The sequence below is a fragment of the Hemitrygon akajei genome, chromosome 17 (genome assembly GCF_048418815.1).
Source record: "Hemitrygon akajei chromosome 17, sHemAka1.3, whole genome shotgun sequence".
NCBI lineage: Eukaryota > Metazoa > Chordata > Chondrichthyes > Myliobatiformes > Dasyatidae > Hemitrygon > Hemitrygon akajei.
In genome coordinates, this window is record NC_133140.1 from 3,181,583 (window position 1) to 3,203,119 (window position 21,537).

The 21,537-nt window shown below is 48.6% G+C and overlaps 1 protein-coding gene across 5 annotated transcripts in view; it reads right to left on the minus strand.

The window, feature by feature from the left end:
• Nucleotides 1-21,537, minus strand: part of LOC140740442 (dynein axonemal assembly factor 1-like) — a 186,088-nt gene that overhangs the window by 155,003 nt on the left and 9,548 nt on the right. For 4 of the 5 annotated variants that reach the window (XM_073069579.1, XM_073069576.1, XM_073069578.1 and 1 more), the window contains exon 2: nt 1,030-1,103. The exons of the other annotated variant lie outside the window; for it this stretch is intronic. In XM_073069579.1, coding sequence (XP_072925680.1) covers nt 1,030-1,057 — 28 coding nt within the window. In that variant the 5' untranslated portion in view covers nt 1,058-1,103. The remainder of the gene's footprint in view (nt 1-1,029; nt 1,104-21,537) is intronic. 5 annotated transcript variants of the gene reach the window in all.

Genomic DNA, 21,537 nt, shown 5'->3' on the forward strand with positions numbered 1-21,537 from the left:
TTTCTCTCCATTTGGAAAATAGTCAACTTTTCATGTCTTCTACCAAAATGCATGACCATATTCCATCTGTCATTTCTTTAACCGTCATCCTAATCTGTCTCAGGCCTTCTATAGCCTGTTACTGTGATAATGGAGAATACCATTGTCAGAGACATTTTTTTTACCGTAATCAGCATTTCGGATACGTGCAGCAGTACTGTAATGCTGGACACCTCTTCTCCAAGTTGGATTATAGGATGTCTACAGCAGTTGGTAGCCAATCAGCCAACAGTTATTCCCAACACCCTGTTCCCTGCAGTATCAGCAGAACTAGTTACATTTTTGTTCAAAAATGCACCAGAGAAAACATTGCAGGACCAAAGACGCTACCGTTGAGAGGCTTTTACTACAGAGATTGGTGCCTGTACCCCATTGCATGACCTGCATCAAAGATTTAGTTGAACCCTATTGCAGGTTGGGCACAGCCCTGCTGAGACTAGTCCTGGAACATAGTGTAAAGGGCTAGTCTAAGAACAAATATACTTGCGATAGACAATGTGGAGAAAGTTCACCAGCTTGTTTTCTTCTTGGGCAGGTATTGTTTCACAAGAACAAATTAAGGATTGTTCTCCTAGTTTGTAAGGAGTCACAGCCTCAAAGTATGAGGATCAGCCATTCAGGATTAAAATGAGATTTCTTTTTAAACACAGAGGGTAGTAAATCTTTGTATTTTTCCATCCAAGAGGGCTGTAGAGGAGTTGTCTAAAACATTAATATATATTTAGACATTAAGGGAATTGAGGGATTTGAATATGAAACAGGAAAGCATTCTCCTACTTCTACTTTTTCCGTGGCCCACAATGTAAAAAATAATCCAGCAGGAAGACTGGGTGAATTACATGATGTATTATCCAATGAGTAATATTCTGTCAACATTCATAAACTGTAAATGGCCTGAGAGGAAACGATACATGTATATCATCCACAAAACTTGCTTGGTAGCAGCTGCAGGAAGCCAGAGGTGTGTTCATCAATTCAAAGGCTACTCACCCTGATAGTCCATAGTTGCTGTTTGCATTTTTCTAATTTCCACTATGGGCAAGGCAAACGATGAGATAACTGATCTGCAGTGTAAAAAGCAAATTTAAAAAATGCAAGCACATATAATACTACATCACACTTTGACTAATGCTGATGGTATAACATCAGAATGAATCAAACTTTTATCAGTGCCAACTTCTGTGGTCGATTAACCACATATTACAGTAACTCTTTAAAAATATTCTGACCCATCCCTGGAAAAAAAACAAACTCACTTTACTTCTTTCACGGAAACTTTAAACAGCCTTTTGTCATTTCATAAAGAGTTTCCTGAATGGCCTCTTGGGGGGAGGGGGGCAGCTGGGAATGCTCAAGGATAGGGAAGGGATTTATGGTGCAGTATGATGTTGGAAAGATAATGTTATGGCACACATCCAACCGCACCAGTTTCCGGCATTTAGATACTATGATTGTCCAGAATATGGATAGTAGGTGCAGCCCCTTTAAAGGTTCCGGACCGTCCCACTAATTGGCAATTATCTTTTGGGCACTAAGAATTGAGTATTTAATGAGCACCTGAACTGTGGTGCTTAACTAGAGATATCGTCTAGCGGTTTGATTTTGCTCAGTTCCTGGTCCAGCTGAATACCATGCCTCAATTCCAGCATCAGATACTCCAGTACTTGGGTCCAAACCATCCTCATCAAGGTCTCTCGTCATAGTATGACTGAGCCAACATAGATCAGTGGGGTATAGAACATAGAAACCTACAGCACATTACAGGCCTTTCAGCCCACAATGTTATGCCAGCCATGAAGTAGTTGGCATTGAGTATTGCCGACGACTCTAGAAACTGCCTAGAATTTCTCTACCGCATAACCCTTTACTTTTCTAAGCTCCATGTATATATCCAAGAGTCTCTTAAAAGACCCTATTGTATCGCCTCTACACCCATCGCTAGCAGTGCATTCCATGCACCCACCATTCTCTGTGTGAAAAACTTACATTTGACATCTCCTCTGTATCAACTTCCAAGCACCGTCAAACTATGGTCCCTCATGTTAGCCAATTCAGACCTGGGAAAAAGCCCTGGATATCCACACAGTCAATGCTTCTCATCATCTTATACACCTCAATTAGGTTACCTCTCATTCTCCATCGCTCCAAGGAGAAAAGGTCAAGTTCACTCAACCTATTCTCTTAAGACATCCTCTCCAATCCAGGCAACATCTTTGTAAATTTCCTCTGCACTCTCTCTATAGTATCCTCATCCTTCCTGTAGTGAGGTGACCAGAACTGAAGACAGTACTCCCAAACGAGGTCTAACTCAAGTCGTGGCTGATGAAGGCCAACACACCATATGCCTTCTTAACAACACTGTCAACCCGCGCAACAGCTTTGACTATCCTCTGGACACAGACTCTAAGATCTCTCTGATCCTCCACACTAATATATTATATTACCATTATAACATTAATATTTATATTAACATTATAACATTAATTAGTATTACCATAATAACATTAATACTTTGATACTCAAAGCTGCTGTGCAGGTTGACTGTGTGGTTAACAAGGCACACGGTGCATTGGCCTTCATCAACCGTGGGATTGAGTTCAAGAGCTGAGAGAGGTAATGTTACAGCTGTATAGGACTCTAGTCAGACCCCACTTGGAGTACTATGCTCAGTTCTGGTCACTCTACTACAGGAAGGATGTGGAAACTATAGAAAGAGTGTGGAGGAGATTTACAAGGATGTTGCCTGGATTGGGGAGCTTTCCTTATGAGAACAGGTTGAGTGAACTCGGCCTTTTCTCCTTGAAGCAGTCGAGTACAAGAGGTGACCTGATAGAGGTGTACAAGATGATGACAGGCATTGATCATGTAGATAGTCAGAGGCTTTTTTCTCCCCAAGGCTGAAATGGCTAACACAAGAGGGCACATTTTTAAGGTGCTTGGAAGTAGGTATAGAGGAGATGTCATGGGTAAGTTTTTTTTCAAATGCAGAAAGTGGTGAATGCATGGAATGAGCTGCCGGTGACAGTGGTGGAGGCGGGTACGATGGGGTCTTTTAAGAGATTCCTGGATAGGTACATGGAGCTTAGAAAAACAGAGGACTATGGGTAACCCTCGATAATTTCTAAAGTACATGTTCAGCACAGCATTGTGGGCCGAAGGGCCTGCATTGTGCTGTAGGTTTTCTGTTTCTCTGTTTCTACCTCCACTACCTCCTCTAATTCAATGCACAAGTTTCCACTTTCGCACCTAATTGGTCCTCTTCTCACATGGCTCGTCCTCTTGCTCTTCACATACTTGTAGAATGCCTTGGGGTTTTCCTTAATCCTGCTCACTAAAGCCTTCTCATGACCCGTTCTAGCTCTCCTAATTTCATTCTTAAGCTCCATCCTGGCAACCTTGTAATTTTCTAGAGCTCTAACAGTATCTAGTTTCTTGAACCTTTCGTATGCCTTCTTTTTCTTCTTAACTAAATTTTCTACATCCTTTGAACACCATGGTCTTTTACCCTACTACTGTATCCTTTTCCTGTCTCAATGGTACATACCTATGCTGAATGCCATGCAAATTTTCCCTAAACATCTGCCGCATTTCTGCTGTGCATTTCCCTGAGAGCATCTGCTCCCAATTTATGCACCCAATTTACACTCCCAAGTTTCTGCCTAATAGTATCATATTTCCTCCTATCCTAATTAAATGTTTTCCCAAATCGTCTGTTCCTATCCCTCTCCAGCACTACGGTAAAAGAGACAGAGTTCTGATCACTACCTCCAAAATGCTCTCCCACCGAGAGATCTGACACCTGACCAGGTTCATTTCCCAATACCAGAACAAGTACAGTCTCTCCACTAGTTGTCTTATCTACATATTGCGTCAGGAAACCATCCTGAACACACCTAACAAACTCCACCCCATCCAAACCCCTTGCTCTAAGGAGATGCCAATCAATATTAGGAAAGTTAAAAATCACTCAATTACCTCATTTTTGCACCGTTCCAGAATCTTCCTCCCTACCTGCTCCTTGATGTCTCTGTTACTACTGAGGGGGTGTGGGGAGAGGGTCTCTCAAAACCACCCAGTGGAGTTATTGTCCACTTCCTGTTTCTGACTTCCACTCACACTGACTCAGTAGTCTATTCCTCCATGACTTCCTCCTTTTATGCAGTCATTATACTATTCCTGATTAGCAATGCTCTTGAAGCCCCACCTCTTTTGCCTCCCTCCCTGTTGTCTTTAAAACATCTAAAGCCTGGCACACTCAGCAGCCATTCCTGCCCCTGAGACATCCAAGTCTCTGTGATCGCCACAATGTCATAGTTCCAACTATTGATCACACTCTAAGTTCATCTGGCTTATTTATAATACTCCTTACATTAAAATAGACATCTCAAAATATCTGGCTGAATGCATCTCTGCTCTATCATCTGCCTATCCTTCCTTACAAACACCCTACGAGCCATCTCTACTTGTGCACCAACCTCGCCATTCTCTGCCTCTTCACTTTTGCTCCCAATCCCCTGCAAATCTAATTTAAACCCTCCCCAACAGCATTAGTAAACCTCTCTCCCAGGATATTGGTTCCGCATCAGTTCAGGTGCAACCCATCCCACTTGTACAGGTTATCCTTCGCCCAGAAATGGTTTCATTGATCCAAGAACTTGAAACCCTACCCCGAACACCATCTCCTCAGCCACTCATTCATCTGCATTATTTCATGTTCTGACCTACCCTAGCTCATGGCACTCATGGTAAAAAAGTGATTACTGCCTTGGAGGTCCTGCTCTTCAGCCTCCGTCCTAACTCCCTAAACTTACTGCGCAGGACCGCTATCCCTCTCCTGCATATGTCATTGGTACCAACATGTACCACGACTTCTGTATGCTCACTCTCCCCTTCCAGAATATACTGTAACCACTCAGAGACATCCTGGACCTTAGCCAGCCAGGAGGCAACAAACTATCTTGGTATATTGTTTGCTCCCATAGAATCTCCTATCTGTCCCCATAACTATAGACTACCTAAGACTATTGCTCTGCCTGACTTCACCCTACGCTTCTGATGTGCAGAGCTGACCACAGCACTAATGGTCTGGCCGCTGCTTCCTTGCCCAGGTAGGTCATTCCACTCAACAGTATCCAAAGGAGTATACCTGTTGCTGAGAGGAATGGCCACAGGGGGACCCTGCACTGACTTCTCTCTCAGTGTTTACCCATCTACTCCCCAAATTCTGCACTCTGGGTGTAACCACCTGCTCAAAAGTCGTATCTATCAATTGCTCTGCCTCCCAGATGATCCTTAGTTCATCCAATTCCAGCTCCTTAATGCGGTTTTTCAGGAACTGGAGTTGGCTGCACTTCGCACAAATATAGTCATCAGGAAGACCATCATGGTTTCACATATCACAGTCAAGCAGCTGCTACGGGTAGCAAGAGCAAGAGGATTTCCAGACAGAACCTGAAGATACACGACCTCGAGGCTGGTGCTTACCAGCTATCACAAGGTTGACAGAGTCACTCAGGTAAGGCTGTCGGTCACTCTGTACACGTTCTGACCCCAGAGAGATTTGATGGAGACCCAGCGTCTTGCCGCAGCATCCTCATTCAATGCTCATTCAAACTCCAGCTGTCCCAGTTGCCTTCAAAGAGTGGAAAAGTGGCCTTCATTATCTCTCTCAGGAGCAGGAGAGCCCTTGCTTGGGCCACCGCGCAATGGGAATGACAGTCAGAGACCTGTGCTGATTCGAAGAAATGCATGACCACCATGAGAAAGGTATTTTATTGATCCTCCGGCACAAACAGAGACTCAGACATTCTGATGAAGCTGCATCAGGAAAGTTGGTCAGCGGCCAACTATGCTATTGAGTTCCAAACTTTGGCTCAAGAGAGTGGTTGGAAGGGGGAAGCTTTGGCCACTTTGTTCTGGTACGGACTCAAGGATGAAAAAAGGGTGCCCTCACCTTGAGAGACCCAACAGGGGATTTAGAGGTCCTCATCAACTAGCACATCCACCTTGACAATCTAGCAGAGCATGAAGGACTACATCATGAAGCCGAAGGAGGCTAGCCCAATCCACAGTGGTTCCACCACCCTCCCTGATCAAGGACCATGACCAGCCTGACTCCTGCGTGTCAGAATCAAGGCTGCTTCTATTACTGTGGGCCAATGTCCAAAGCTGCTGCCACCTGGAGAACTGCTAAGACCATCCAGGAGGACTATGATGGTAGCAGCCACTACTCCCAATCCTATGGATTCTGGTTTCGAGCTGAAGGAGGAGTTCACCAGGATAAGAACTTGAAGCAGGTGGAAGTTTTTGTGGACTCTGGGGCAGCAGGTAATTTCCTGGACTTAGGAACTGCCCGTTGGCTTGACATATCACTGTGAGAGTTGAGCCAGTCCGTGCCCACAAATGGCTTGGATGGCTGCCCACTAGGTTCCGGGCAGAACCAGCAATAGACTGTGGTCTTGCAGATGAGGATAGGGGATTATGTGGAAGACATTAGTTTGTACATCATTGACTCACTACTCATACCCCTGATCCTTGGGTACAGTTGGGCGCCAGCATAACCCATCCATGGACTGAAGGGAAGGGAGGATCATTGCTTGGTCTGATTATTGTTTGCAGCATGGTGTTCCAACTCCCAGACTCCCTCAAGAGGAATGACCAGCAAGGCACAGACTTCAGTGTGAGGTAAGCCGAAGCCTAAGAGATCCAACCACCAGGTCCAGACCAAAGGGATGACTTCTAAACACAGACCCTTGGAGCCCATTCCCAGAGGTACAAGGACCATCTGTTACACCTCATTAACCGCCTGCGGATGCAACAGAGTCCAGTGAACCTAGGGAGGAGACCCAGAGGTCTGTCAAACCACCCTTGCTACCTAAGAAGCCTCAGGAGCTGTTCCTGAAGAAGGGTTCAGAAGGACATACAACACCCAGGCCTGGAAGAGGTCTTCAGTAAGGGAAAGGCCTCGACTCTTCCACCACAGTGACCCTACGACTGTTCTATAGATCTTCTGCCTGGTACTTGTCCTCCGCGTGGACAATTCTGCATGCTCTCAGGTTGAGAGAGAAGTGCAATAGAAGAATATATAAAGGAAGCTCTTGCTATAGGATTCATTAAGCCTTCCACCTCACCAGTTGGCGCAGGCTTCTTTGTACAAAAGAAGGATGGGAGTCTGCGGCCATGTATTGAACTTAGAGGATTAAACTGCATAACAGTCAAGAATTGTTACCCCCTTTCACTCATAAATACAGCCTTTCAACAATTCATACCACATTCCTGGAAGGTGTTCTGCAACCTCATTGGGGCAACAATGACTCTTTCCTCTGAGTTTCACCCACAGTCCAACGGCCAGACAGTGGGGGTAAGCCAAAATATGGAATATATCCTAAGATGCCCGGCCTCTGAAAGACCAGACATGTGGAGCAACCATTTGACGTGAGCAGAAGTTGCCCACAACATTTTACAGCATTCAGTGCACAGGATGCCCCCTTTGATTGGGTATTCTCCGTCACTCTTCCCTGAGCAGAAGGCAGAGGTTAGAATTCCTGCAGCCAAAGATCTCATCTAACATTGCAAGGACTAGAACATGGGAGATTCTGTTAGCCTCTACCTGAAAGGCTGAAATAAAGGATAACCGCAAGGGAAGACAGGGACCAGTCTTGCAGCCTGGACAATGGGTCTGGCTGTCGACTTAGGATCTGAATCTGGGCGGAGTCTAGGAAATTGGCACACAAGTTCATTGGACGCTTCAAGGTTCTCAAAACAATAAACCTCGTGGCTTTCACCTGGCAGCTCCCTAAGACACTCAAGATCAATCCCACTTTCCATATTTCCAATTTGAAACCAGTGAATACCAGTCCTTTAACCCTGCCACCCAGATTTGTTGATAGGAAACCGGTTTTCACTGTAAAAAGATTTCTGGATTCACAAACTGTTCAGGGTGCTTAGCAGTTTTTCATGGACTGGGAGGGATTCAGATCCAAGGAACGGCACTGTGTTCCTGAAAGGGACATCTTGGGTCCAGATCTCATCCATGACTATCACTATCAAAACACAAACATACAACTGCAGATGCTGTGGATCAAAGAATACGTACACAACGCTGGAAGAACTCAGCAGGTCAGGCAGCATCCGTGAGAAAAGAGTAGCCAACGTTTCGGGCCGAGACCCTTCATTAGGAATGGGGGGAAGAGAGGGCCGAAGCCCAGTAATAGAGATAGGGGAGGGGGTAGGGCCTAGAGGTGCCAGGTGGAAAACCAATCAGAGGAAAGATAAAGGGGGGAGGGGATAAGCATGAAAGAACTGTAGAGATAAAGAAGCAGAAAGTTGGAAGGGGAGAGAGGCAGAGAGGGACCTGGGGGAGGGGGAGGGAATTATCAGAAATTGGAGAATTCAATGTTCATACCACCAGGCTGGAGGCTACCCAGACGGTAGATGAGGTGTTGCTCCTCCAACCTGAGTTTGGCCTCATCATGGCAGTAGAGGAGGCCATGTATGGCCATATCTAGATGGGAATGAGAGGCAGAGTTGAAGTGTGTGGCAACCAGAAGGTCCTGTCTATTGTGATGGACGGAGCGTAGGTGCTCGACGAAGCGGTCTCCCAATCTGCATCGGGTCTCGCCGATGTAGAGGAGGCCGCACCGGGAGCACCGGATGCAATAGATGACTCCAGCAGACTCGCAGGTGAAGTGCTAGCTCACCTGGAAGGTCTGTCTGCGGCCCGGAATGGTGGTAAGGGGGGAGGTGTGGGGACAGGTGTAGAATTTGCGCTTGCAGGGATGTGCCAGGTGGGAGTTCTTTGGGGAGGGACGCTCCCGGCTTCTACGCTCCTCCTCCTTCTGGACACCCCCCATCGAGCCTTCTACCTGCTCTCGACCTTTTCATCTCTGTCGCTGAGATATCAACTGTCTCTACTTCACCACCCCTCTCTCCTATTCTAACCTCACTCCCTCTGAACGCACTGCCCTCCACTCTCTCCGCACTAACCCCAACCTCACCATCAAACCTGCAGACAAAGGTGGTGCCGTAGTAGTCTGGCGGACGGGCCTCTACCTCACTGAGGCCAAACGGCAGCTCTCCGACACGTCCTCGTACTTACCCCTGCCACAGAACCCCACCAAAAAACATCAATCCACTGTCTCCCGCACCATCTCCACCCTCATCAACCCCGGACACCTTCCTCCCTCAGCCAAAAAACTCATAATTCCCACACCCCGCACAGCTCGGTTTTATCTCCTCCCCAAGATCCACAAGCCTGACTGTCCCAGCAGACCCATAGTTTCAGCCTGCTCCTGCCCCACCGAACTAGTGTCTGCCTACCTGGACTCCATTTTATCCCCGATAGTTCAGTTTCTCCCCACCTACATCCAGGATACATCCCATACCCTTCACCTCTTCAATAACTTCCAATTCCCCGGCCCCGACCGTTTCATTTTTACCATGGATGTTCAATCCTTATACACCGCCATCCCCCATCAAGAAGGCCTCAAAGCCCTCCGCCACTTCTTGGATAACAGACCCCACCAGTTCCCCAGCACCACCACACTTCTCCAGTTGGCGGAGCTTGTTCTAACTCTCAATAACTTCTCCTTTGGTTCTTCTCACTTTCTCCAGATCAAGGGTGTAGCCATGGGCACTCGCATGGGCCCCAGCTATGCCTGCCTCCTTGTGGGTTATATGGAACAGTCTATGCTCCAAATCTATACTGGCACCACTCCCCAACTTTTCCTCTGCTACCTTGACAACTATATTGGTGCTGCTTCCTGCACCCATGCTGAGCTCGTCAATTTCATCAACTTTGCTTCTAACTTTCACCCAGCCCTTAAATTCACTCGGTCCATCTCGGACACTTCTCTCCCCTTTCTTGATCTCTCGGTCTCCATCTCTGGAGACAGACTATCCACTGACATCTTCTACAAACCCACTGACTCCCATAACTATCTTGACTATACCTCTTCCCACCCTGCCCAATGCAAAAAAGCCATTCCCTGTTCCCAGTTCCTCCGTCTCCGCCGCATCTGCTCCCAGGATGAGGCTTTCCGTTCCAGGACTTCTCAAATGTCCTCTTTCTTTCAGGATCGTGGTTCCTTTCTGGCATCATCAAAGATGCCCTCAACCGCATCTCCTCCACTTCCCGCACTTCAGCCCTTAACCCATCCTCCCGTCACCACAACAGGGACAGGGTTCCCCTTGTCCTCACCTACCACCCCAGCAGCCTCCTGTTCCAACACATTATCCTCCGCAACGTCCGCCATCTTCAACAGGACCCCACCACCAAGCACATCTTTCCCTCCCTACCCCTCTCAGATTTTCGCAGGGATCATTCCCTCTGTGACTACCTGGTCCACACGTCCCTCCCCACAGAACTCCCACCTGGCACTTATCCCTGCAAGCGCAAATGCTACACCTGTCCCCTTACCACCAATCCAGGTTCCAGACAGCCCTTCCAGGTGAGGCAACACTTCACCTGCGAGTCTGCTGGAGTTGTCTATTGCATCCGGTGCTCCCAGTGCGGCCTTCTCTACATCGGCGAGACCTGACGCAGATTGGGAGACCGCTTCGTCGAGCACCTACGCTCCGTCCATCACAATAGACAGGACCTTCTGGTTGCCACACACTTCAACTCTGCCTCTCATTCCCATCTAGATATGTCCATACATGGCCTCCTCTACTGCCATGATGAGGCCAAACTCAGGTTGGAGGAGCAACACCTCATCTACCGTCTGGGTAGCCTCCAGCCTGGTGGTATGAACATTGAATTCTCCAATTTCTGATAATTCCCTCCCCCTCCCCCAGGTCCCTCTCTGCCTCTCTCCCCTTCCAACTTTCTGCTTCTTTATCTCTACAGTTCTTTCATGCTTATCCCCTCCCCCCTTTATCTTTCCTCTGATTGGTTTTCCACCTGGCGCCTCTAGGCCCTACCCCCTCCCCTATCTCTATTACTGGGCTTCGGCCCTCTCTTCCCCCCCACCCCATTTCTGATGAAGGGTCTCGGCCCGAAACGTTGGCTACTCTTTTCTCACGGATGCTGCCAGACCTGCTGAGTTCTTCCAGCGTTGTGTACGTATTCTTCTTCACTATCACTATCATCTCTCCAAACAGCTAGGGCCATCAGGAGTCTGCCATAGGAGAGGGGATCCTGTTACAACACGCACCAATTGTGCCAGCTTCCAGCATTTAGACGCTGTAACTCTCTGGAATATGGATAGCTGGCTGGCCTTAAGGGTTCAGCACCATCCCGCTAATTGCCAATCACGTTTTGGGTGCTAAGAATTGAGTATTTATTTCCAATATTTTTTTTATTAGTTTCTACATAGAAGAATACAGAGTTCAAGAAAGTATATAAAAGGTCCCAAAAAAACTACCAATTACATTATCTACCCATAATAACAATCTTATTACCCCGTATTCACGTAAGTTAGTCAATAGTTATATTGAAATATAGTAATTTATTACAAAAAAAATCTAACCCTTATCAAGACCGAAGCTGTTTATTAAGGAGAAAAAAAGGTAAAATACCTTCTCACATAATAAAAAATAATAATAGCCAACATCTGAATTTAAACACCGACTTGAAGGCTTTGAAAGAATTGAGTATTTAAACAGCACCTGAACTGAGATTCAGAGCGCAATCATAAGCCCAACTAGAGATATCATCTAGTGCTTTGCTTTTGCTCAGTTCACAGTGCAGCTTTATACCACATCTCAATTCCAGCCTCGGATACTCCAACATTTGGGTCCAAGCCATCCTTGTCAAGGTCTCTCGTCACAGGTACTAAATGAGTCTTTTGTGGCAATAAGATGAAGGACACGGAGGATAGTGAGAGGAAAGTGGGCCATGCTAGTGTATTAGGGAACTCTAAAATCAAAAAGGACGTGGTGCTGGGTTATTTGAAGAGAATCAAGGTCGATAAATCCTCAGGGGCTGATGGGACTCATGCTAGCTTGGTAAAAGAGTCATGACGGGAGATTGCTAAGACCTTTGTAACACTTACCCAAAAGGCTGGTATATGTCTAGGGGAAAAGGAGATCCAGCCACTCAGCAACCCCGCCTCCCGTACACACAGGTGCTGTGAGAATCACGTTTATGCCTCACACCCACCAACAGTATCAAACCCACAACAAATACCGGTATGAAATACACTTTAAAGAGTTTACTAAAATTAAAAGAGTATTAGGCAATACAATATACATATATACAAGAAAAAAACAAAAGGCACCAACTTATCAAAGTTCAGTCAGTTTAGTGCACTCGTTGGAGCTCAACCAGTGAACCATTCGACCCCTCGCCGCTTGCCTCCGACTTCCACGTCTTCCACCTCGGACTCCCCGGTGGTCTTCCGAGCGCACGTCCACCTTCCTCGGCGTCTCCCTCCCAACTCCCTTCACCCCCAAGCCCGCGCAACCCCTCCCCCAAGTTCCCAGCCTCACAAAACACAATAACATTCCCCATTGATTAACAAATGAATACAATTACCATATCAGCCATTCTAAAGCGAAACAACGGCGAGAGAAACATTTAACAGACAAAGAAACATTCCTACTCGTAACAAACCAAAGAAGCCCTTTTTTAGTAACATACACAGGACATTGTACATTCTCTCCCCACCAGCAAATGTCATGCCCTCATGGCATTACTAGAGTTCCCCAAAGCTTCTTGCAACACACAAAACCCAACCCAGGTGCAGAATGCAGTGACATAACTACCCAGAGCAGTAGAAATCACACTCGGTTCTCCTGGTACCACATATGTCAACCACTCCGGGGGGTGCCTAATCCTCTGAGATCTCCATACCCCTTCTGCCCCACTGGGCTCCCTCTTCACCTGCGAACCCACTGTCTCGGACACCCCAGGTCTACCTGACAGACCCTCACCCCCTTCCTCACGGGGGTCCTCCCTCACCTGAGATCTCTCTGGCTCACGCTCGGGCTCCACACTCTCTCCCACCAATGTTGGCTGCCTCTCCATCTGACCCTCAAGACCTTCCCTCCTCTCACCCAATTCAGTATGGGAAGGGCCAGGAGCCTCCTCTCCTGGTACTGGAGCACCAGGGAATGGGAACAGGGGCCACTCATCTGAGTCGTCCTCTTCCGAATCAGTAGCCATTTCCGGGCGAGGGACCCGTTCCCGCTCTTCAGCAGCGGGCTCTTCCCTTTCTCTGCGCCCTCGCAGAGTCCTTGTACTAGGCGTAACCTCCCACTCTGGCTCCGTATCCACCTGCACCGCTTGACCCAGCGGCAGCAGGTGATTCCGATGGAGTACCTTGATAGGCCCTTTCCCATCCTCAGGTTTCACCCGGTAAACTGGCAGGTTCGGCATCTGGCTCTCTATTACATAGGGGATGGCCGCCCATCGATCTGCCAACTTGTGCTTACCAGGGAGTCCCAAATTCCGTAAAAGGACCCGGTCGCCCGGCAATAATTGAACAAACTTCACCTTTCGATCATACCGCATCTTATTCCTCTGATTTTGTTTGGTAGCCGCCGCCTCGGCCAACTCGTACGCCCGCTGTAACTCCCTCTTCATGTCGGACACATACTTTAGATGGGACTTCCCGGGTAATTCACCCACTTCACCCCCAAAACACAAGTCAATGGGCAACCTCGCTTCCCGCCTGAACATCAGATAATAGGGCGAATATCCTGTAGCATCATTGCGAGTACAATTGTAACAGTGAACCAATTGTCCAATATGACGACTCCACCTGCTTTTCTGCCCAATCTCCAGCGTCCCGAGCATATCCAACAGGGTCTGGTTGAACCTCTCTGGCTGCGGATCTCCCTGTGGGTGATAAGGGGTAGTCCTGGATTTCTCAACCCCAAGCATAGTCAGTAATTCATGGATAAGTCGGCTCTCAAAGTCCCGTCCCTGATCGCTATGGATTCGCCTGGGAAGGCCGTAATGAACAAAATACTTCTCCCATAACACCTTCGCCACTGTCGTCACCTTCTGATCCTTAGTGGGAAATGCCTGAGCATAGTGAGTGTAATGATCAGTGATGACTAAGACATTCGCGGTGTTGCTGGTGTCAGGTTCAATCGACAGAAAATCCATACATACCAGGTCCAGAGGTCCCGCACTCTGCAAGTGCGACAGTGGAGCCGCCAACGCGGGCAGGGTCTTCCTCCGGATGCAACAACTGCATTTCCTACAGTATTCTTCAACTTCCCCCCTCATCCGGGGCCAGCAGAACCGGTCTTTGAGTAATCCATAGGTCTTTTCCACCCCCAAGTGTCCAGAATCATCATGTAGGGCCTGGAGTACAGCCTGCCAATACTCCTCCGGCAGGACCAGTTGCCAACAGTGGGGTTGGTCTGGAGGCGCCATTACCCGGTACAAGATTTGGTTCTTTAACTTCAACCGAGACCACTCCTTCAACAACAGGGGCACGAATGGGTGTTTCGCCTTCTCAGCCAACGCCCCATCCCCCCTCTCGACCGCTCTCCACACTGTGCCAATGCCCGGGTCATTTTGCTGAGCAGCTGCCACTTCCCCCCGACTCAGTTCCGGCAACTGTTTAGTCCGCAGTGCGGTCAGGTCACAGTAAGCTAGGGGTATGGCGTCGTCAAAAACCCCCAAATGGTCCACGGCTCGTTCCAGCCTCCCTCTTCCCTCGGCCTTCACGGTGATAGCAAACTGACACATCGCCTTCACTCCAGAGGCAGGGACACTCTCCCACTCCTCATCCCTCTCCTGTTCCCCCGGCTCCCGACGAGACAAAGCATCCGCATCGACATTCTTGCTTCCGGGCCAGTACCTCAGGCTGAAATCATATACCGACAAGGCCGCCAGCCACCGATGTCCTGTGGCATCCAGCTTTGCCGAAGTCAAAATATAAGTGAGAGGATTGTTATCCATTCGCACCTCAAACTTGGCTCCATACAGGTAATCGCCCAACTTGTCCACCACCGCCCACTTCAGCACCAGGAACTCCAACTTGTTAGTGGGATAGTTTCTCTCCGATGGCGACAAGCTTCGGCTGACAAAGGCTACCAGCCTCAATGCTTTGTCATGCTCCTGGTACAGAACAGCCCCGAGACCCTCTCGACTGGCATCCGTGTGCAGCACATATGGCTTCTGGGGATCTGCAAAAGCCAACACCGGGGCCTGGGTCAGTGCCCTTTTCAAAGATCGGAATGCCTCTTCACATCGATCATCCCATCTCGAGCCAAAAGGTTCCGCCGGGTTCCAGTGGAATCCTCCAGCGTCCTGCCTCTGGTCCCCCGTCCTTTTCTTTCCCACCGGGGGATAGCCACACAACAGCTGAGTCAACAGGTGACACACTTTGGCGTATCCTTTCACAAATCGCCGGTAATACTCACAGAACCCCAAAAATGAGCGCAGAGCGCCCACTTTCTGGGGTCTCGGCCAGGTGGTCACGGCCTCTTTCATGGTTGGATCAGTAGCCACTCCCTCTCGCGAAATGATATGGCCAACGTAGCTAACCGACGACTTGCAGAACTGGCATTTGTCCAGGGAAAGCTTCAACCCTTCTTCATTAAGCCGGCCCAACACCTTCAACAGCCTCTCCTCATGTTCCTCCAAAGTCGATCCAAACACTATCAAATCGTCCAGGTACACCAGCACCTCTAACAGATTCATATCCCCCACAGTTCTCTCCATGAGCCTCTGGAAGGTGGCTGGGGCTCCCGATATGCCTTGGGGCATTCGTTCGAACTGAAAGAACCCCAGCGGGCAGATAAAAGCGGTCTTCTCTTTATCGCCCGCACTCATCGGGATCTGGTAATATCCACTTCTTAAATCCAGCACACTGAACCACTTCGCACCGCTCAGGCAGGCCAGCGCATCCTCGACTCTTGGGACAGTATATTGATCAGGGCCAGTTCGCCGATTCAACGTCCTGTAGTCAACACACATGTGCACTCGCCCATTCTTCTTCCGTGCCACCACTATTGGGGACGCATAAGGACTTCAGGACTCAGCTATGATTCCGGCCTCCTTCAACTTACACAAGTACTGCCGCACGTCCTCAACATCTGCCAGAGCCAGCCGCCGGGATCTCTCTCGGAACGGGGTATCCTCCGTCACCCGGATGGTGTGGCGAGTGCTTTTGGAGCAGCCAAAATCAAACTCGCTCCGAGAAAAAACAGCTTCCATCTTCAGCATCTTCTCCACTAGCCTGTGTTTCCACTCCGGCGACACAGGGGAATCCCCGAAGTTAAAGACTTCAGCGGTCAGCTCCCTTCGATGCTCCGATCCCTCCCCGTTAGGGGTCCTCACTGGTGCGCTAGACATTACCGTCACCGGGAACAGATGTGCCAGCGGCATTCCCCTCTTAAAGGTGATTTCTCTTGCCGTGGTGCTCCTGACACTTATAGCTATACGCCTCGCATGTACCACCCCTGGTCTCTGCACTTCGGGCCTCACCAGCGCCCCCGCTGGAAATCGTGTCTCCCCTTCAAGGTCGTCCGGGGCGTCTACTAACAGGGCTTCGCCCGTCAGCACTCCTGGGAATCTGGGGGTCCCCATCACTAGTGCTACCTCCCCGGGTCGGATCACCTTGGGCCTCGCCTGCGTACACCGCACCGTCCCTCGTTTACACTCCGGGTCCAGTCCTAGGGAGGCAACCCCTTCTTCGAACACTGCTCGAAACACTGGATGCACCGAGAGGGTCTCCAGAAAGTCTTCCCCCGCTTTCTCCTTACAAGCTCCCAGGAGCCGTCGCACAACGGGGGAATTAGTCCCCACCAGGAGGGCAGCACCACTGGTTTCCACCGGGTCAGGACACACCAACACCAACGTCTCAATAGCTTCGGACACTCCCACATTGCCCTCCAAGAAGTCCAATCTCACCGATAGGTACCCATCGTACATGTAGCCACCCTCGCTCACACCCCAAATCTGCAGGGCGTCAAATGGGGTTACGGGCAAATGCTTTAGATATTGGTTGTAGAAAGACCGGTACAATAAGGTCACCTGCGATCCCGTATCCAGAACGGCTTTTGTGTAAACTCCCTCTATCCGTAGACCCACACTGGCACGGGGTCCTACCAGCCCATCTGGAATAGAGGCGTGGGCACCCGGTGGTCCCCTGGCTGATCTCTGGGAACGTGTCCCTCCAGAGGCTCCAGTCCGTTCCCTCACTGAGCCTCTAAGTTTCCCGACACCTCCCCCTTCTTAGTCGCAGGGGGGCTTGTCCTCCGCGGAACTCCTTGTCTCTCACAATCTCACCTAAAGTGTCCCTCCTCTCCACAGCTATAGCACACGCTGCCTGCCGTCCCTCCTCTCCCAGGATGACTCCCGCTCCCAACCCACTGCACTGGTCGCCCCTGAGAGTGGGTACCTCCCCTGTCCCTCCCCTCCAGAGGGGGTTCTCTACCCCCTGGCAGGTTGTCATTCCTCCACCCAGCCACCACTTCCTGTATCGCTGAGGATCGCTCCCATAGGCCCGCACCCCTTTTTCACCCCAATGCTCTCTCTTCCTCCCGCACCTCTCTAATCAGTGGCCCGAACGATGGAGGAGGGCCTTTCCTATAAGCCTGCCGGATAGTCCACGCCACCTTGTCCTCTTCCAGACAGCCACTGAATAACTGACTCATCCTCAAGCTAGCCATGTCAGGCGCCTTCACTACCCCCCAGCGCCGCAGCCCCGACAGCATCCCCTCCATCCTAAGTATGTACTCGGAGAGCTTTTCCCTTCTCCATTGTTCCAGGCGTTGGAACTCTGCTAAAAGCAGCCAGGGTTCCCCTGACAACCCAAACGCTCCCTCCAAAACTTCTATACATTCCTCCACTGAGGCCCCAGACTTTTCAGCTTTCAACTCCCGGACTGTTTTGGCTGCTAAACCCCTCAAAATTCCCACCAATCACTGCCTCTTCTCCTCCTCCGAGCCTGGCCACTCCTCTAACATCAAAGACGTATGCTCGATCCAGGTCTCATAGTCCACCTCCCCGTCCGGAGTCGGATTGGCTCCGGAGAACACCCCCAGCTTCAGCCATGGCCTCTCGGCCACTCCCACCAAGGAGTTAAGTGCGGCTGCCAGCTCCGAGGCTTCCCCCCTACCTGGGGGGCGGGGCCTAGTCACGACTCCCTCCTCCCTCCTCCCTTTGCTAGTGCCTGCCACCTCTCTGGGGTTTTCCTCTAGCCCTAGCTCCTCCTCTGATGTCTCCTCTGCCTCATCCTCGTAGAAGGGGTGGAGCCCCCACAGCCCCTCCTCCCCCGGTACACTGACCGTCGCCGGCAGTTCCAACGTCCTGACGTCAGCACTCATACGAACCAACACCCAGCTAGACTCCACCTCTTTACCACACCATCTAGCTACCAACTCTACCTGCCCCATACCATTCACCAACTTAACCCCCGCACTACCGCGTCTCCCGAAACTCGAAAATTCACTCCGCTCACTACGCATGCGTACTGTACTGGTACACCTTCAAATTCGCCAGCGAACAATCTTATCTCTGTTCATCTCCGCTCTGCTGCCTGCGCCATTCCACAGCCCCCTGACAATCCAATCCCGGGCGAGCACCCCACAAATGTAACACTTACCCAAAAGGCTGGTATATGTCTAGGGGAAAAGGAGATCCAGCCACTCAGCAACCCCGCCTCCTGTACACGCAGGTGCTGTGAGAATCGCGTTTATGCCTCGCGCCCGCCAACAGTATCAAACCCACAACAAATACCGGTATGAAATACACTTTAAAGAGTTTACTAAAATTAAAAGAGTATTAGGCAATACAATATACATATATACAAGAAAAAAACAAAAGGCGCCAACTTATCAAAGTTCAGTCAGTTTAGTGCACTCGTTGGAGCTCAACCAGCGAACCATTCGACCCCTCGTCGCTTGCCTCCGACTTCCACGTCTTCCACCTCGGACTCCCCGGTGGTCTTCCGAGCGCACGTCCACCTTCCTCGGCGTCTCCCTCCCGACTCCCTTCACCCCCAAGCCCGCGCAACCCCTCCCCCAAGTTCCCAGCCTCACAAAACACAATAACATTCCCCATTGATTAACAAATGAATACAATTACCATATCAGCCATTCTAAAGCGAAACAACGGCGAGAGAAACATTTAACAGACAAAGAAACATTCCTACTCGTAACAAACCAAAGAAGCCCTTTTTAGTAACATACACAGGACATTGTACACCTTGAGAAAGATTATTTGTATCCATACTAGGAACAGCAAAGTCCTAGAGGACTGGAGAGTAGTCAGTATTGCTCCTTGGTTGAAGAAGTGTAATACAGATAAAACAGGAAATTATAGGCTGGTGAGCCTCACATCAGGAGGAGGAAAGCTACTGGAGAGGATTTTTAAAAATGACTTATGCACAATTGCAAAAACAAAAACACTGATTAGGACCCCAAGGGTAGTAATCTTGGGAATGCTGCCTGTGCCATGCAACACTAAGAATAGGAATAGAACGAGGTAGCAGAGAAATGTGTGGCTGAAGAATTGGAAGCGGGGCAGGGATTCAGATTTCTGGATCATTGGGATTCACTGCTGAAGCAGGTATGACATGTACAAAAGGGACTGGTTGCACTTGAATTCAAGGGGGTCCAATATTCTTGCAGGCAGGTTTACTCACGCTATTGGGAGCGGTTTAAACTAATATGGCGGGGGGGGGGGGGGTGAGAACCAGTATGACAGAGCTGAGGATGAGCCAGCAGGTTTACAAGTAGATAGTGGGTGTAATATGAATGTAAGAAAAGACATGCTAATAATTTGGTTCAAATGCAGAAAATGTAAAGAGTTAAATTGTAACACAGGCAAAACTCAAAAGGGCAAAGAATGCAGGATTCAGCTGTTGTATTTAAATGCACGTAGTATTCGAAATAAGGAGATTGAACTCGTGGCGCAATTAGAGATTGGTCAGTATGATGTTATGGGCATCACTGAGTCGTGGCTGAAAGAAGGTCATAGTTGGGAGCTTTACAACAAGAGATATAGTTTGTATTGAAAGAACAGGCAGGAAGGCATAGACGGTGGTGTGGCTCTGTTGGTAAAAGATGGAATTACATCTTTAGAAAAAGGTGACATAGGTTCAGAGAATGTCAAATCTTTGTGGGTGGAGTTAAGAAACTGCAAGCGTAAAAAAAACCATGATGGGAATTATTATATAGGCCTCTGTGTTGCCTTTATGGCATTTGTTTAGTTTATAATATTTTCGCTTTAGTAATTCGTTTGTTAGCATTTTTTAGTTAAAGTTAAGATTGTTTAAAGTAAATTCGTTGTCTGTGATATATCGCAGCATGCGATGACGTCACATCCGGTTTCGCTGTGTCTTGTGGGAAAATACCAGTTTGGAGAAACGGGAAGGAGGGAGCTCACATGTGCAAGATCAGCGCAAGAAAAGTTGTCTTTCTACGCATTAGAAACATAGTGAAGCAACGCCGTAAGTTCATGAGATAATCGATATGTTGAATTAAAATGTTAACGCTGATTCTGTTAAAAGTAATGACTGTTGATAAGGTTTATGTTTTCGTTAGTTAAAGAGTTGCGGATAGTTTGTGTTGAAGTGTATTTAAAGCAGTCAATGGCGTAGGTAGATTCTGACTGTATGCTGCATTTTAATGTAATGTAGTTGTTGTAGTTTACTTTTGCAAGTATTTACGATGTAAATGTGATATCAAGAAGGAAACAAATACTGTACAAATCTTATATTGTTTTATCAACAGTTTTCACCATACGTTAATGTGGAAGAGTGAACAGTAAACGGTTAATCTTACTGCGATCCTGTTTTCATTGACTACGGTTTACCTTGGTGTTTAGTTCAGCGTTCTCTTACACCTGAGCGAGAACACTACAGCCTCCAAATAGTAGCCAAGATGTGGGGTTGAGATTGCAAAGGCAGCTGGAAAGGACATGTAATAAGGATGACACAATTGTAACAGGGGACTTCAAAAGGGGATTGGGAAAATCAGGTTGGTGTCAGATCACAAGAGGGACTTTATTGAATGCTATGAGATGGCTTTTTTAGAGCAGCTTGTGCTCGAGTTTAATTGGGGAAAGGCCATCTTAGATTGGGTGTTGTGTAATAACCCAGATCTCATTAGGGAGCTTAATGTAAAGGAGCTCTTAGGGGACAGTGATCATAATATCATTGAATTTTATACAGCAGTTTGAGGTGAAGAAGCACAAATCAGATGTTTCCGTATCTCAGTAGAATAAAGGGAATTACAGAGGCATGACAGAAGAACTTGCCCAGGTGGCCTGGATACTGGAAGGGATGATGGCAGAGCAGAGGTGGCAGAATTCACTGGGAATAACTCACAAAGCACAGGATAGAAACATAGAAAACCTACAGTACAATACAGGTCCTCCGGCCCACAATGCTGTGCCAAACACATACTTAATTTAGAAATAACCTAGGGTTACCCATAGCCCTCTATTTTTCTAAGCTCCATGTACCTATCCAGGAGTCTCTTAAAACACCCAATCGTATCCAGCTCCACCATTGTCACTGGCAGCCTATTCCACGCACTCACCACTCTCTGCGTAAAAAAACTCACCCCTGACATCTCCTATGTACCTAC